General features: G+C 32.8%; 2 protein-coding genes across 2 annotated transcripts in view; one reads left to right on the plus strand and one right to left on the minus strand.

The window, feature by feature from the left end:
* tko (technical knockout) overlaps positions 1 to 11,413 on the plus strand; it is a 30,016-nt gene extending 18,603 nt beyond the window's left edge. Inside the window, exon 2 of the mRNA XM_065507962.1 lies at positions 10,984 to 11,413. Coding sequence (XP_065364034.1) covers positions 10,984 to 11,348 — 365 coding nt within the window. The 3' untranslated portion in view covers positions 11,349 to 11,413. The remainder of the gene's footprint in view (positions 1 to 10,983) is intronic.
* A 3,019-nt stretch (positions 11,414 to 14,432) lies between these two features.
* On the minus strand, positions 14,433 to 17,501 carry LOC135959026 (uncharacterized). The gene is made up of 5 exons (XM_065510011.1): positions 17,331 to 17,501; positions 16,854 to 17,259; positions 16,156 to 16,260; positions 15,458 to 15,562; positions 14,433 to 14,876 (listed from the first exon to the last, which is right to left on the minus strand). Exons 1-5 carry the CDS (start codon positions 17,373 to 17,375, stop codon positions 14,740 to 14,742), a joined length of 798 nt encoding a protein of 265 aa, XP_065366083.1. The 5' UTR covers positions 17,376 to 17,501; the 3' UTR covers positions 14,433 to 14,739.
* Between the last annotated feature and the right edge of the window lie 1,367 nt (positions 17,502 to 18,868).

Consider the following 18,868-nt stretch of genomic DNA (forward strand, 5'->3'; position numbering starts at 1 on the left):
ATGTTGCCTAGTAAACATACAGGAGAAATATGATCTTATTTTTGCGAGTGATATCATCTGTCATCTTGTTACTTTGGAATTTTGTAAAGAAAATATTTAGGTGTAAAATATATGACAACAAATCCTCACAAGTGGGGAGTAGAGTTTTTCACGGGAATTCCTGTGACGAGAAATCCCTGGAATTCCGCAAAATTTTCAATCCCGTGAAATTGTGCGAGAATTCCTGAGAATTATTTTCCTTAGTTTTATGTTTTTGATTTTATTGAACTTGATTTTGTCTAGGTTAAGTTAGGTTCCATGGGTAGCCACTCTTCAAGCAGCTCACTTGGGTCCATTCAAAACTGATCCCGTTGTGATACCCAGGGGGTAAACATCTTGGTATTAATTATACGTCCGTTGTTTCCAGGCTAAAACTACCAGGTTCTCTGATGAAAGAGTAGATTCGTCTAAGACTTATCCTTGATAGCTCATCTAAGCATGATAGGAATGGTATTCCGAAGATGCGTTCCCTCAGGTTTATCAGAGCCGGGCATTGGCAGAATAGGTGTGACACCGTCTCATCCTCTTCTTCATTATGGCAGCTCCTACAGTAGTCATTATACCGTAGGCCCAATCTCCTAGCATGTGTCCCAATTATACAGTGTCCTGTAATGAAGGAGACAATTAGCCTTATTTGCTCACGACGAAATTCCATAAGTAGATTCGTCCTGCTGGCATCATATACGGACCAAGTAGACCTCGTTGTAACACAGGAAGACTCATTGGTCCACCTGCTTTGTGCAGATTCATATAGTGTCCGCTGAACAGCCATCTTGAATATAGCAAGGGAGATACCAGAAAAGGGGTCGATCTCATCATTATCATCCATCATCGCACCCATTTTGGCCAGTTCGTCAGCTATACAATTACCCTGATTACCATCGTGGCCAGGGACCCATATAAGCGTTATCCTAGAATGTCTCGCTATCTCATTAAGAGATACCCGGCATTCCTCGGTTAACCTAGATGTTGTAAAGACACCCGCTATTCCGTTAACGGCAGCCTTGCTATCGGTAAATATACATATATCACCAGATATTTGATAAAACCTCAGCCAGTTGGATGCACGTTTAATGGCCGTAATTTCCGCCTGAAGAGCCGTACAAAAGTTAGGTAGCCTGAAATAGGATTTAATCCCATAGTTCTCAATAAAGAAACCACCCTTATGACCAGACCACGAATATCCAGCATTCAGTCTCACAGCAGAGTTTAGAGCCATTTGTATCACCATCAAATCAACTGGTAGCCAGTTTAGGATAGTAAAAAGTGCCTTAGAGGGGATAGTCCTTATAGCGCCTGTAATCAGTATCGCAATAGTCCTGAGAACTCGTTCCACAGCCTTACGGTGAGTAGCATTATCCAAGGCGTGCCACCACACCAACACTCCATAGAACAAGATGGGTTTAACAACTGCTTTGAAGATCCAATTGATACCCTTCGGCATAATACCCCAGTTTGTACCAATTGCCTTCTTACAGGAGTAGATGGCTACATAAGCCTTGTTAATCCTGTTTTGAATATTCAAATTCCGGACAGTCTTTTATCTAGAATGATGCCAAGATACTTCGCATTATCTCTAATCTCAAGACTGATTCCATTCAGTCTAGGTGGTCTGAAGTCATCGATCTTATACCTCCTAGTGAAGAGAACCAATTCCGTTTTTTGTGGGTTCACACTAAGTCCACTTGAAATACTCCATTCACTCAGTGTACTTAATGCTGATTCCATACAACTAGATATTGTATCCAGAAATTTACCAGATATAAAAACTGCAACATCGTCAGCATATGCGACTGTCTTGATCCTTCTGTTGTCCATCCTGATCAACAGGGAATTCATAGCCAAATTCCACAGAAGTGGTGATAATACACCCCCCTGCGGGGTTCCACGATTGGCCACTTTTAAAACACTTACACCACCTAAAGTAGCACAAATGACTCTATAACCGAGTATCTTTTCGACTAGTCGGCGAACACATAGATCAATTCCCAGTTCATCCATCGCAGATAGGATGGCATCGGGCCTGACATTGTTAAAAGCTCCTTCAATATCGAGAAAGGCAACAAGTGAATACTCCTTATGTATTAGCGACTGATTTTGTCTAAATGAAGCTTAAAGCTCCAAAACAAATGCAGAATATTCATACAAGAACAAAAATTCCATCCAAATAGGCCAATAACAAGTTCATTATTCAAAATATATTTGGAAAAAAAAATTTTTCGAATTGTTTTTTAAAATTTTTTATAAAAATAGTTTTTAAAAAATTTTTTTAAATTTTTTTTAATATTTAGCGAAAAAACTTTTGGTGAAAAAAAAATTCGGGTTAAAAAATATTTTTTAGATTTTGGCCCGTTGTAGGTCCAACTTACTATGGTCTTATATATGTCATTGCAAAGGTCTTTGAAATATCATTAGATATCCATATTGTCTATATTGATGACTTAGTAATCCAGATATAGGTAAAAAAATCGAGGTTGTCCTGGTTTTTTCCTTATATCTCAGCCATTTGTGGACCGATTTTCTCGATTTTAAATAGCAAACGAGCCTGAAGAATTCCGGAGCTTCGAGGTATAATCTCGATGGTAAATATACAGGATATATCCACATTTACTTTCTCGGGAAATATTAAAAAGAACTAAACATCCAAATACAAAGATAGGAGGGAAAATCGCTAAAAAAAAATCAATGGAAAGACTCCAATCACAGTCATTAGTCAAAGTTTACTTCAAAGTTTACATAACTTATTTTAGTTCCATAATGATCTACGATTGAAGCTCATTAGGTACTACTTGAAGACCTAAAGATTGAAAATCAATAAGGACTATATAAATATTTACAATTAAAGCTAACTAGGGACTATATAAAGACCTAAAATTTAATATAAAGTCCACAAAATTGAAGCTAATTTGGGACTTCAAGAAGACCTATAATTAAACAAAATGTGGGCCTACATAAAAATCTAAAGATTAAAACTATTTAGGGAGGACTTTATCTCCAATTGAAGCTCATTAGGGACTATATAAAGACCTACGATTAAAGCTCATTACGCACTACAAAAAGACCTAAAATTTAATACAATTTGGGACTACCTATAGATTAAAACTCATTAGGAACTATGTAAAGACCTATGATTGAAGCTCACTTTATTCCTTTATTTATTATCCACTTGGAAACATAGGGCTTCTACAATCAAATTCCAACTAATTCTATCATTACAAATTAATTTAATTTCATCAAAAGATTTGTTAACTTTATTTAGATCATTTAAAATTATTCTACGCCATGTATTTTCCTTGGGGATTCCATTCTAATACGGCTCTTGTAACGCTGCTAATAGGTTTACGGAGAATATGTCCTATCCATCTCCATTTTCTTCTTGTTATTTGGCGAACTATTGGTTCTTCCTTTGTTAGCCTCCAGAGCTCTGTGTTTGTGATTTTATTTTGCCAAAATATCCAATATATTATTCGAGACCCTTGTTTATAAAACAAACTTGGAGTCTCTGTGCTATAGTGTTTGTCATCAGCCAAGTTTCGCTTCCATAAAGCAGTGTAGATTTTACGCAAACATTGAATATGGGGATTTTCCTGTTTTGTGATATTTGTGGGGCCAAATGCTGCGCCGGTGTGCGCCACTCCGATGTGGCCGAAAACCTGCCTGTTCGTCTCGCAGTCTATTATTTATTATTATAGCAATTACTTTGTAAATAGTGTTAAGCAGGGTGATGCCCCTCCAGTTATCGCAGTTGGTCAAATCTTTTTTTGGAAGCTTAATGATGACTCCTTTTGTCCATGTTCTAGGAGACTGTTCCTTTGCCCAAGCATCACGAATATAGGGTAGTAAAATGTCTGCTGTTATTGTGGGTTAGCCTGAAGCAGCTCTGGCGGAATGCCATATTCCGCAGGTGATTTATTTCTTTTAAGTTTCAAAATAGCTCATGTAATTTCATGGTCAGCAATTGTAGTTGCTACGAAAAAGGATGAAGGGTTTTCTACACTGTTGTCTTCAGCGATGTTACTAATGTTTTCGAAATGTTGGTTCCATCGACGAGTTTGATCTTCTAGATTGGTAAGTAGCTGACCATTTGTATCCTTTATGGCATGGTTACGGCTCTTATTTTGATTCGAAAGTCGACCTATTAGTTGGTGGAGTTCTTTCATATTATTCGCTGCTTATTCGAGACTGAAAATATTACGACTGAAGCTAAATAATGACTTACGTTTGAAGCTCAATAGGGACTACTTTTTTGAGATCAATTCCAAAAAAGTTTAAAGCTATGTGAATTACCCAAAAACCCCTCAATATCTGGCAATTATTTGTGAAACATTTCTGTCTCGGTTCTTCAACTCCGATAGAATTAACATTAGGTATGTTATAAACGATTTGTGTCCATTATCAGATGATCTACTCATTGAATTTCTAAGAATGCTTTGATTGAATCTCTAAGAATCTCGTACAAAGCTTGATGTATGATTTTTCGTTAGTTGGTTTACTAATTTCAAGGAAGCATTAAAACTGATTGAGGTTTGCCAATCAAGCTGGAATGTGGCTACGATCATGATCTTTCTCTTAATAATTCTAGACCAATGATCGGCATAAATAAAGCATGGAATATGGATTAAAATAACATGACCTCATAGCTTTCTATTGTGATTTTTGTTTCTTATTTTATGATTTTTATGAACCTTGTCGACATTGATTCTGTGTTCAGGTAAAGCTGGGTTTCCGCATACAATAACGAAAACTGAAACAGAAAAACGTTGGTGTTCGTCACCTTCTCGTTTCCGAATTGCTTTCGTTTGAGTTGGATGCGTTGCGGCATAAAACAGAAACGAAATTATTTTTTAATTTTGGATGTCGCACATTAAATAGAATTTCATTATTTTTGACAAAATCTATTATTTTTTCCTCTTCCAATAAAGAAAATTAATTTTTTTTTATTCATTTTGATTTTCTTTAAATTTGAAATAAAAAAATAATTAAAATAATTTCGTTCCAGCAGCACCGAAAACAACCTACTTGAAATTGTTTTCGTTCCGGCCTCAAATGACAGGTTTTTCGTTACTGATCCGTGCCGTTTCGTTCCCAATTTTCGTTGCCGACTTCTGAAACTGACTTTTTTTCGGTGCAAATGTATGGAATTTCGTTTACGGTGCCGATTACGGTGTATGCAAAAACGTAGCTTATATAAGCGATTATGTTCGTGATCTGTTAGCTTTGAGGGCCGAACTTAATTGAGAAACTTAAAGTTATTTCCACAATGCTGTTGATGGAATTTTACAATATGACTCGATGGTAGGATTTAAGAAAGTTGGTTTAGTATTTAAATTTAATTTTGTTTAACTGGTTATCGATCATCCATCCAAATCAAAAATAAACCGTAAATCGTGCTCGACACGCTTCTAAACAATTAATGGTTTCAATACAAAATAACCGATCCCCACTCTAATAATTAAGGGTTATCATTATCATTGAACCTTTTCAAATAAAAAAAATCTGCCCTCTCATGCTATTTTCAATTTCTTTGCAAACACTTAAGGGCGTATGAAATGGAAACTCTTTTCAATTAAAATCACCTGCTTTTACCGTTCGTTACTAACAAAACGGTATATATTATTTGTCGCATGTATCATATTGATAAATAAGTTAAAGAACAAATTTAAAATGCTGGAAAATGATTGGCGTCTGCCAAACATGCTTCAGAAGCACGATGGCCACACACAAAATAAGTAGTAGGGGTAGTAAAAGTGGTTTTAAATACAGCTGGCTGGATGGCTGCTTGATCTATAGATGATTTAAAGATGATGATGATGATTTGGCGTTTTGGATGGGAGATGCGACATGTTTACACATCAAATAAATATTGACAGTAATAAAATTCAAATTTGTTAAGGTATAAAAAAGGTAGAATTAGAATAAAATTATAAATATAATTTTAAAAATTCATTCTTAAAGATGAAAACATTTAATTAGTGGCAATTAAAAACTAAATTTGTTTATACAAATTGTAGTTTTTAATAAAATTACACGAATTTAAAATGAATTCATATAAATTTCCGATATTCATTGCCACCAAGACCAAAGCATGATCGTTTATTTACAAATAAACAACAGGAATATCAATGAAGATCATCAAAATTATCAAATAAGAAACAAAACTCACTATCAATAGCTGTTCAGATTACAACATAGAAATAAGCTGCATAATTTGTTATTATAATCTATGTGCCATGTTAACTTTATACCGACCACTGATTTAGATTTAGAACTTTGATACAAATATTATTTGTTTTAATAAGATTTCATATTATTAAATTATACTTTGATACATTTTGATAAAATGATCTCTTATACAGGAAGGAAGTGGATATAAGTGTTATAATCTCCTAGATCATTTCTTAATCCTCTCATTAAATGTGATAGTAAATTTGCATTATTAACTGTGGTTCTTTGAAACTTTGTAAACGCATCTAAGAAAATATCGTACATTAAAGCTTTTTCTTCCAAAAAAATAATATGATCGTACTTACATCGTTTATAGAGATCAGGGGAATCAAAAGTTATGCTGGTCTTAATTAACTTTACTCAGAAACATTAATTTTCTTCCAAAAAAGAATTTACACAATTGAGATCATACATGAATCTCTTTTAGCCTGAGCTTTTGTAAACATTAGAGGCCGTATTCATAAACAAATTTTAAATTTAAACAACATTTTAAAATCAAATTTTGTATGGAAATTTTGCTTTAAAACATTTGGGGGATTCAAACGGTCTCCTATTATGTCGTATTGTCATAATGTCGTAAAATATTTTTTTAGTTTAAACAAGTTCTTGTAGTGATGCAAACAAAAAAGGTGTTATTTTATGACAAACCTAGGGTTTTTAATTTCTCGACCTTTTTTGATTGCCGGGAATCGGGAAATTTTTTTCTAAATTCCCGGGTACCCGACTATTCCCGAAATATATAATGATGCTGTAAATTAGGAATATTATAGCCAAATTTCATATAAAAACTTAGTGTTATAATTATTAAATATCAGATCTTCGAATTAATTAATTTGAGCTTAATTCACTAAAATCTTAATCCGTAATTAAAAAATGTCAGCCTTTCATTCCATAAATCCCTTCCTAATATTTAATTTTTTAGATTCATTCCAAAGCCTTTGTTTAAACTAAATTAATTTTAAAGTTAATTAATAACAGAATTTATGCAAACTTTGAATGATTATATTTTTTTTTAAATCAAATAATTTCCAAAATTAATTGAAAAAGTTGTCTTAAACCTTTTTGTACTAGATTTTAATTGAAGAAAAATTTAATCATTTAATTAATTTTTGAAGCTATTTTGTTATGGATTTGAAGAAGAAATTTAAAGAAATTAGAATGATTCAATAAGAAATAAATTCTATAAATAATGAATTCTCTTTTTAAAATTCATTACAAAAAATAATAACAGATAAATAATAATAATAAGCGGTCTATTATTGCCAGGATATAAGCAAAAAACTTTTAACTGTATTTGTTGAAAAAAAAAACAGAGTTCTAACTTGTTTTCTATGTATTTTCGTCAGTTTTTAATTCACGGGTAGTGGAAAATTGGCAAAATTCCCGTGAAATTTGTACCGGGAATTCCCGGGATAAAAACCCTAGACAAACCAATAAACATAGTCCAAAAAGTCTTATTAGTTTATAACTTTTTTGTTTGAAAACCAAAAAAAATTTGTTTAAACTAAAAAAATATTTTAGGACATTATGACAATACGACATAATAGGAGACCGTTTGAATCCCCCAATTGTTTAAATTTAATTTTTTTTTATGAATAAATTGAAAAATAAACTCAACTTATAAAATTAGCTTCGTCCATATAATAAAACATGTTCTGGTTTGATTATACAAGAAGCAGTAAAAATAATCTCCCAATTTCCTAACTTTAGAAAGTAATAACGATATAAGAGTAGCGAACACAGTTAGGTTTAACAAGCCGTCAACTCTGTAGAGTGATACACATTGTTCCTGTAAAGGCTACGTTATGATAACTGGGTAGAAAGGTGATAAGACCAATTTAAGCCATTAACCAATTCCAGCCGTTGCACATATGAAGTTGCCCAACCTTCTGACAGATCCGTCAGTCAGGTTGTTAGGAGAAGTCGCCCAGCATTTTTAAACTCCATCCAGTAGGAGAAGTGATGTTTCACCATATCCTCCTCACCTTATTATAACAATTCCGACAGAAGTCATTATATGGTGATATTTTTCAGGGAACCAGAACCTATATGCGAAAGATCAATCATTTCGTAGAAATAGAGTATTTCCAATCTCTGGTCAGCCAGGTCCGGGCAGTACCAGATTATGTGCTTCTCGGTCTCCTCCTCCTCTCATTTATCATAACAATTCCTACAGAAATCTTTATATACCGAACAGTAACCACATTTCTTATTCGATCATGCGCAATGTTTAACAGTATTGTAATCCGATGACAGTTATACAATGAGAGTTGTACACCAATCAATCGATCAACCTTATCATTCGCTCTTTTTTTGACCATTGAATCCATAATTTAGTTCCCAGGAACATTTTGTTGTTTGTAGACCATAGTTAAGACAAACAGACTTGCTATTTCTTATAAAATATTAATTTTTAAGGTTCCAGGAGCCAAAGCATTGCCTCTCACAAAAACGTAAGACGTTTAACAAGCCAAGCTAAAATCGAATGATATTTTACAAAAATGTTAACACAAACGTCTATAGACAGAGATAAATACATACATAGAGTAAGGCAATGGAAACGACGCGTCGCATACAGAAATCCATAGTTTGATGTTATAGGGGTAAATATTGAAAACTCTCCCTATAAATGCTATAAAAACTTTGCTCATTTCCTTATGATTTTGTGGGGGTCATAACTGAATTTGAAGTTTAATTGTGAAGAGATATGATCAATATTTTGAAAGGAATTGGTAATATTCTTTATTGAAAGCATAGAATAAATATATAGAAGAGAAGAAAAGAGAAATTTCAATAACAAAAAAAATTAACAAAATGTCTATTTTCCCACATATAGACATAGGGTAACATCAAGACGAGACGTAATTGTCAAAAACCTAACTCTTGCTACAATAACAAAATACATGGCAGTACATTCTCCTGAATTAGGCAACAGACTTAGGATTTTGGCTCTCAGTTACCTAATTAGTTGTCATCCATGATTGGAAGTTTGCGATGTGACATTAGAGAAATAAATTTTTTAATGATGGACTATTACGATTTCATATCTAGCTTCATATTCTGGTGGTCTTTCGGCAAATGCTCGCTACAAACGAATCAGTTGCATTCTGTACAGGTTCTCTCTGATGGTCTGGTCAGATTTCAGCAGCTCATAATAGATAGGACCGTTTGGCTACCACCAAATACAGAAAATTACCTTAGCGCCATGAACATTTGTCTTTGGTATCGATTCGGCTGGTTGGCCGGGCTTCACGTACGATCTCTTACGTTTCGGGTTATCGTAAGGAATCCATTCGTTGCAAAAATGTTTTTATTTTATAGCGTTTAAACTGCATTTTAGACATACAAAATCGTCTTTCAAGGTCTCTCAGCTTCAATTCGTATGGTACACAATTTCCGTGCTGCTCGCAAGAGATTTCAAAATGCTGCTTGAGTAGCTCCCAATGATTTTGCAAGCTCTTTTTGAGTTTGACAACAATCTTCATGGAGTAATGCCTCCAATTCTTGGTTTTCAAACTTTTTTTTGGCTGGCCTGGGCGATCTTTGCCTTGAAGCGGATGAAACACATTCACCATAAGCTTCGGTGAGCAATCGGTATGTAAAGCACAAAATTCGACATTTTCGAAAAAAAAAACTTTGTTGTTCAATAACTAAATGAGAATAAATGAAAGATATCTACCCTTCAATATGTCATATGAGTTATTAAAAACAAATCCCGCATTATTAAGTCATACAATAAATAACTTATCATGTTGGGCCTCTGGTAGCTATGTGAGCCTACCACTGATTTAAAACAAATTTTTGATTTTCTTACGAAAACTAACCCCCTGTCTATACTTGACAAATATTTATCATAACAATAAATGACATTTGTTGTCAAGACAAAGTTGTCTTAGCAAAAGCACTAACAATTTTGTCATAACGAAGCAATAATACTAATAAATGGAGACTATACCTGATAATTTTTTATCTTGACAACCATTTTGACGTTTATCATGATAAAAATTTGTCAAGTATAACAGGGGGTAAATTACTATTTTGTGTTAAAAAAAACTGAGACTCAGTTTGTGTTAAAATTTATTAATTTTAAACGATTGCATTAAACGAAACCCAATTAACAATATTTCATCATACTGTTACGTTTTAACCTTTTCAAAACGTTGGTTTATTTCCTTTTAAATAAACCAGATACTTTTGATTGCAAAATAAAGCCGTTTAAAATGTACAACAACAGAATTAAATAGTCACTCAATGTTTTTTATACACGTTTATAAATTTGCAGAAATTCAGACACACTTTATAATGTACACGTATTCACTTGAAAAACACAGCACTCAGTTGATGTTTGTTCGAAAAGCGTATCTGATAAACTCACTAATGACTGCAACCTCTGCCACTATTTATAACACTGCCATCTGCTCTCTAGATTGCTCTTTAACTGTCTAGAGCTTTCTAATACATACGCCATCTGTGGTGTACTTTCTACAATGTTCTTTAACTGAATATTCGAATTCGAATAGAAGGACGCAGCAAACATCGTTGCCATACTTACGATCAATGGTCAACTGAAAGCTTTTATTCAATGTTAATAATGTCCACAGATAAAGCATTATGCAACTTTAAATTAGCCGTTAAATTCGTTATATTTAAATTCAAGTACAATTTCGTAACAATACATTTTTTTATCTACATATATAATTTCCTTTCTCTTACTTTCAGTTATCAACAACTCGTTCCTCCAGCAGATGCGTGAAATGTCTTCACTCTATCAAATGCATCGTACCGGACCCCATATTAAGAAGCGTCCACCACGACAACCCTTAGAGGGCAAACCCTTTGCCAAGGGTGTAGTGCTCAAGACTCTGATCAAAAAGCCGAAAAAACCCAATTCGGCGAATCGTAAATGTGTGCTGGTGCGTCTGTCAACTGGCAAAGAAATGGTGGCCTATATACCCGGCATCGGTCACAATTTACAAGAACATAATATCGTATTGTGTCGTGTGGGTCGTGTACAGGATACACCCGGTGTTAAGCTAAAATGTATTAGAGGTGTCTACGATTTAAATCATGTTATTAAAAAATAAATAAAAAAATATATGAATTCTTTGTAAAACAAATAATCAATAATAATGTTGCAATTGTTTTTCTTATTATTATTGTTTTTTCGAAATAACAAGGATTTATGCTCATTTGTAAGATTACAATTTGTATAGACAATGTTGCAACTTCCAGCTAAAGGTAAGTCGGCACTTGCCACTGCTTGCAGGGTTTATTTCTTTTTTTTTACTTTTTGTGTCTCTTGGAGTTTTCGTAATCTTAAGTCAACAACATCATTTTACCAAATAATTGTCTTTAGACAACTAAATACAAAAATGTTCTTTAAAGTCTTTATATTTGTTGTATTGTTTCTAGGTATCCTTTTTCTTTTGTTTTGAGTCCTTTACACAATGCTTTAATAACCAAACAGGATTTCAAAAGTATTTTTACGCTTTAGTACAATATTTTTTTGTGTGCGCCTTAATCTCAATGTCTTCATAATATATTGTGGTTTTATCTATAATTTACTTTATATTTTTCTGCATGCTCATTATTCGCATAAATGAGTGATTTTGTCTAGGTATCCTTTGTCTCGCCCATACGCCTTTTTTTCACAGCCACAACGATTACGTCTTGTGTTACATGTCATTTCAAAGGAAGGAACCTCAACTAGCTTACAGACAAAAGGAGATTTACTTGTTTTGACTCAGCAAATAATCACAATGCTAATAAAATATCTATGGTTAATCTTGAACCAGAGTTTGCCATGATTCTAGGATAGTATTTATAAAGATTTTCTTAAAGGACATTTTCGAAGCAGGCAATTTGTAATTGCATTTAGTTTTAATTAATAAGTATGGAAGACGTCTATGGTTAATTACTTTAATTAGGCAGCGACACTTACAGAGTTGAAATTAATCAATAGAGGATAAATGTCCTGTATGTCAACAGGTAATAGTCGAATGAATGGTCTTAGTACAGTAATCATATCATCCTCTTTTAACCACATAGTCGAAGATTGAGTTTTAGGACCCTCTAACTGGCAAGACCGTAAAAATTATCCGATGAAGCCAATAATTTGTTTCAAGTTGATATAGTCAAAAAAACATTCTGAACGAACGTCAGGTAAAAAATTATGAAGGCGAGCTTGCCGATTTGCATGTAATATAAAACCACAGGTACATTTTATATATAAACAAATTTTATTGAGACAAGGGAACAAACAAAAGTAATCCTCCTATCAGAAAATGCTATAAATTTTGCGATTGGCCCCTAATGTCAGTTCTGTTTTGACATTTGTGTAGTAAACACATGCAAAATACACGTTAATAAACAATGTTACGCTACACTGCTCCAGAACGCGGAATATTGCTGACTATTTATTTGACCAATAATCGGTCGGTGACTTTGGCACAACGTGAATTTCGTCGCAGATGAGTGATGAGGCCCATTTCCATCTTAGCGGGTACGTAAATAACGAAGAGCCATTACATCCGCTCAAAGTCACTGTATGGTGTGCTGTTTTCGCTGGAGCAGTCATCGGACCTTTTTTCTTCGAAGACGTCGCGTGCCAAACGGTTACTGTGAATGGTGAGCGCTACAGAGCAATGATCAACGAGTTCTTTTTGCCGCAACTTGATGAATTGGGATTGAAAAACATGTGGTTCCAACAGATATGCTGAAGGATGCATTTCCCGGCCGCCTAATCTCCCGTTTTGGCGATTTGCACTGGCCAGCAAGATCGCCTGATTTGACCGCTCCAGACTTCTTTTTGTGGGGCTTTTTGAAGTCGCGGGTTTATGTCAACAAGCCTCAGACTCTTGCAGCTCTTAAAGACAATATACGTCAAGAATGTGAGGACCTATCGCCGGAAGTTTTGGCCAAAGTGATGGAAAATACCATAAAAAGGGCTCAAATGACAATCAACTTTGGCGGCGGCCATTTACATGACATCATACTCTCGACTTGATGTAAAAAAAATTAAAAGACCAAATAAAAATAATCCACAAGAAGAATCAAAGTTTTTCTTTTTTTAATTACAGCCAAAAAACATCGGAAGTTTACTTTTGCGCCATCTTGTACACATTATTTTCGATGGTGGTAGTCCCAGAAACAATTTTGATCGAATATAAAGCCAGGTCGCATTTGGAACAAACGACTTGGGTGTCACATTTCTTGCAATGTTTGCACTTTTTTTTGCCTTTTCACTCCAGCCACACAAGAAAATGATCATCAGCAACTTGATGAGCAGCTCTTTTCCCAACATAACGGTGTGTAAATATAGTACTTTAAAAAATATTTTATAACGCCTTATACATGTCATGTATCACCGTTTTCAAAGACTACAATCCAACCAATTTATAAAGAAAAATTCCGTTCATTATCGATAATAATATTGTTACGTTTTAACCTTTTCAAAACGTTTGGTTTATTTCTTTTAAATAAACCGGATACTTTTGATTGCAAATAAAAGCCGTTTAGTAGTTTGAAAATTGTAACAACTCTTTATTTATTTAAAATGTACAACAACAGAATTAAATAGTCACTCAGTGTTTTTTATACACGTTTATAAATTCGCAGAAATAAAGACACACTTTATAATGTACACGAATTTACTTGAAAAGCACAACACACTTTAAGGCACTCAGTTGATGTTTATTCGAAAAGCGTCTCTGATAAACTGACTCATGACTGCAACCTCTGCCACTATTTATAACACTGCCATCTGCACTCTAGATTGTTTTTTAACTGTCAAAATTCGAATATTCTAGATCTTACTAATACATATGCCATCTGTGGTGTACTTTCTACAATGTTCTTTAACTGAATATTCGAATTTGAATACAGCGTTGCCAACTTACGATCAAATCAACTGAAAGCTTTTATTTAATAATGCCCACAGATATGTTACAGTTTGCTATTACAGCACTGTTATTTGAAAGTATTATGCTACTTTTAAATCAGCCCTTAAAATCGTTATATTTGAATTCAAGTACAATTTCGTAACAATATGTTTCATTGATAGTTTGATTTTGTGATAGGTCCCATTTCAATAAAATATTCAATTGACTTTATGCATTTTTTAATTGGATTTGAATTTTAGTTTTTTCTGTGTGTGAAAAGCGACTTAATAATTTATAACAAAATTTTATTACATTTAAATGTCTAAATTCAAACGATTCTTAAATTTATTAATATACATATACAATTTGTTCTGTAAAGATTTTATAAAGATACATATTTTTCTGCTTTCTATTTCATATTTTCTTCTAAAAATTGAATTTATTTGAATTTTTTTTAAATTTTCAATACAAAAATTTTCAACTTTGTTTTTTTATCAGTTTTAATTTCAATATGTTTCGGTTATATAAATGCATTAAATGTTTGAAAAAAAAATTTGTGGAATAGTATGTAACAATTGCTATTTTAGTGGAAATTTTAAGAATAATGTTTGTTTTTGTTAACATTACGTTCATACTCTTCCAAGAGTGCTTTCCTCTCTGCTATTCGTTTGTTATGTTCCAATGGGGAAATACCAGTGAAAGAGTTTCCGTTCTGACGATTTGCAATTTGTTCTGTAAAGATTTTATAAAGATACATATTTTAATGCTTTCTATTTCATATTTTCTTCCAAAAAATTAAAGTTATTTGAATTTTTTTTTTTTTAAATTTTCAATACAAAAATGTTCAACTTTGTTTATTTATCAGTTTTAATTTCAATCCTCAAAAATTTAATGTCAGAAAAGTTAAAATTTATTTTTTCGTTTTGCGAAATTATATCCCAATAAGCATTTTTACTGGAATTTAAGTGTAATTCAAGCCTTGAATTATAGTCAAGCAATTGAATTTCAGTTGTATTACACTTTATTTCAATAGCATTCTCCAGTAAAAAGCAAACATAAATTCAAGACATATGTTTTTGTTTGGAAAATATTTAATTTTTGCAAGTATATATTTTAATTACATTTGCATTCAAGTCAAATTCCAACAAAAATGTTCAAGTACTTGAATTTTTGGGTATTTGGTGCTTATTGGGAATATGTTTCGTTTATATAAATACATTAAATGTTTGAAAAAAAAAAATTGTGGAATAATATGTAAAAATTGCTATTTTAGTGGAAATTTTAAGAATAATGTTTGTTTTTGTTAACATTACGTTCATACTCTTCCAAGAGTGCTTTCCTCTCTGCTATTCGTTTGTTATGTTCCAATGGGGAAATACCAGTGAAAGAGTTTCCGTTCTGACGATTTGCAATTTGTTCTGTAAAGATTTTATAGAGATACATATTTTACTGCTTTCTATTTCATATTTTCTTCCAAAAAATTAAAGTTATTTGAATTTTTTTTTTAAATTTTCAATACAAAAATGTTCAACTTTGTTTTTTTATCAGTTTTAATTTCAATCCTCAAAAATTTAATGTCAGAAAAGTTAAAAAATTTGTTTTCGTTTTGCCAAATTATATTTCAATAAACATTTTTACTGGAATTCAAGTGTAATTCAAGCCTTGAATTATAGTCAAGCAATTGAATTTCAGTTGTATTACACTTTATTTCAATAGCATTCTGCAGTAAAAAGCAAACATAAATTCAAGCCATATGTTTTTGTTTGAAAAATATTAAATTTTTGCAAGTATATTTCAAGTTTAAAACACAATTACATTTACATTCAAGTCAAATTCCAACAAAAATGTTCAAGTACTTGAATTTTTGGGTATTTGGTGCTTATTGGGAATATGTTTCGTTTATAAAAATACATTAAATGTTTGAAAAAAAAAAAAAATTTGTGGTATAATATGTAAAAATTGCTATTTTAGTGGAAATTTTAAGAATAATGTTTGTTTTTGTTAACATTACGTTCATACTCTTCCAAGAGTGCTTTCCTCTCTGCTATTCGTTTGTTATGTTCCAATGGGGAAATACCAGTGAAAGAGTTTCCGTTCTGACGATTTGCAATTTGTTCTGTAAAGATTTTATAAAGATACATATTTTACTGCTTTCTATTTCATATTTTCATCCAAAAAATTAAAGTTATTTGAATTTTTTTTTTTCAATTTTCAATACAAAAATGTTCAACTTTGTTTATTTATCAGTTTTAATTTCAATCCTCAAAAATTTAATGCCAGAAAAGTTAAAATTTATTTTCTCGTTTTGCCAAATTATATCCCAATAAGCATTTTTACTGGAATTTAAGTGTAATTCAAGCCTTGAATTATAGTCAAGCAATTGAATTTCAGTTGTATTACACTTTATTTCAATAGCATTCTGCAGTAAAAAGCAAACATAAATTCAAGCCATATGTTTTTGTTTGAAAAATATTTAATTTTTGCAAGTTTAAAACACAAGTTAAAAACACAATTACATTTACATTCAAGTCAAATTCCAACAAAAATGTTCAAGTACTTGAATTTTTGGGTATTTGGTGCTTATTGGGAATATGTTTCGTTTATAAAAATACATTAAATGTTTGAAAAAAAAAAATTTGTGGAATAATATGTAAAAATTGCTATTTTAGTGGAAATTTTAAGAATAATGTTTGTTTTTGTTAACATTACGTTCATACTCTTCCAAGAGTGCTTTCCTCTCTGCTATTCGTTTGTTATGTTCCAATGGGGAAATACCAGTGAAAGAGTTTCCGTTCTGACGATTTATAACAGTACTAGTTGTTGGCTCATCATCGTTTTTCGTTTCATTTGTATGATTTTTCAGCTTCGGTTTTTTGGGGGTTTTTGTAACAATAAATTCTTTTAAACTTTCTTTTATTTTCTTAAGATTGTTGTTGGCAAGTTTAATTTTATCAAAACATTTTTGGCAAACAAATTCTTTTCCCTGCTCGTCGTCTACCATTTTTTTACATCTTAGAAATTCGGCAATTACCACTGACTGTTCCTCTGGAGAAATGTCTACTACAGACTCATTGTTAAGGGCACACAAATTACGACATTCAGCCTTTGTGCGTTTCTAAAAAAAAATAGATATGTGTGTGGGAAATTATATTGATTGTAGTATATTGTATATTTTTCTTTCTTTACCCTCCTTTCCACTAAGTGTTTTAAAATTGTAATATAAATTTCCATTGTTTCTTTAATATCGCGTGCACAGTTTTTGCATATATATACTTTTTTAACTTTCACAGGTCTCAGTCTGCTTCCAGTCAACTGATCGTATTGATCGTTTGTTATGATGTTAAGTATTGGAATATTATCCGCTTTAGACACGAAACAAATTTTACAATCTTCCATTGCGTGAAACTAAAAAGAACAAAAAAGTATTACATATAAATATATATTTGATAAGTATTTTAATATTGAAATATTATCACCCAGTCTTGTAAGTAGATGGGAGGGAGCATTTTTTTAATGCTTTAAAATGAGTATCCTGATATAATAAAGTTATATCTATTTGTAAGATGTGTCTCAGAAATTAACATTACATCGATGCATTTATTTAACATAAAATGGGAAATTTCCAATTTGTGCTGGTTTAAACCATTTGCATTCCAGAAACATATCTCTTCATATCTTTTAGTCATATTTTGATTAAGAGAGGAAATATTCTCAGTAAGTGCTTGCATAAGGTTTTCCAACCCTCCCATATTTTGGGGGACTTTAGGCTTTTCATTACCCGTTTTTAAAATACAGGCGTATGAGCTGGCTGCAGCATTAATTGTAGCCCCTTGGTTATTTTGCTGTGATATTGGATGAGCCGCATTTATTTTTTCATTTGAGAAAACTACTCCAGAGCTTAGTGGTCTAGATGTAGCTATTTCACCTCTCAACAGCTTTTATATAAGTTCCCGTCGTTTCTACAAGGAGCATAGGGCCTCAATAAAATGTTTGAACATCTCTTTATGTTGTGCTAACGCCTTTACTTATCCCCAACTCTTGCCACTGCTATTTACTTCGGCCACAATCTGCAATCTCCATGTGTGAGCTGGGCGTCCTCTTCTTCTGTTCCCTTGTGGGTTCCAGTCTATGGCATTTCTAGTGATGTCGTTAGGCTGCCTTCTAAGGGTGTGACCGATCCATCGCCATTTTCGTCTCCTTATCTCAATCGATAGGATTTGTTGGCCTATTTTTTCCAAGAGCGTGTAATCAGAATACAGCGGTTCACGAATACTTGCATTTTCCGCATATCACGAGTGGCAGCGTTCCAAGTTTCACAGCCGTACAAAAGGGTAGATTATACATTTGCATTGAAGATTGCTATTTTCGTACACAAAGATAAAGACGGCGATCTCCAAATTGGCGACCAAATGTTTGACGTGCCTTCTGCAAGAGATTGTCGATGTTCTCACCCGATCCCCCGTTCGCAGATATAATGCACCCAAGATAGCAGAATTGGCTGACATCTTCTATTTCGCTTACACCTATTGCAAATAAATCCCGGGAGGTTACATTTATACGTAAAGTTTTCGTCTTCATGACATTTATTTTCAAACCTGCTGATTCCGCTGATAACACGTAGGCTATTTAGGTGGTCGATGGTGGACTTATGGGGTCTGAATCCTGCTTGTTCCTGCCTTAGAGTTGGTCTTACCCTGTCGGAAATCCTTTTGGCAATTATCTGA

The sequence above is a fragment of the Calliphora vicina genome, chromosome 4 (genome assembly GCF_958450345.1).
Source record: "Calliphora vicina chromosome 4, idCalVici1.1, whole genome shotgun sequence".
Lineage (NCBI taxonomy): Eukaryota > Metazoa > Arthropoda > Insecta > Diptera > Calliphoridae > Calliphora > Calliphora vicina.

Excerpts from the sequence above, each read along its gene's own strand:
- LOC135959026 (XM_065510011.1), bottom strand. The coding sequence starts at position 17,375 with ATGGAAATTTATATTACAATTTTAAAACACTTAGTGGAAAGGAGG. Across the intron at positions 15,563-16,155 it reads ACTCTTGGAAGAGTATGAAC|AACAAATTGCAAATCGTCAG; the intron begins GTAATGTTAACA and ends AAATCTTTACAG. Across the intron at positions 14,877-15,457 it reads ACTCTTGGAAGAGTATGAAC|AACAAATTGCAAATCGTCAG; the intron begins GTAATGTTAACA and ends AAATCTTTACAG.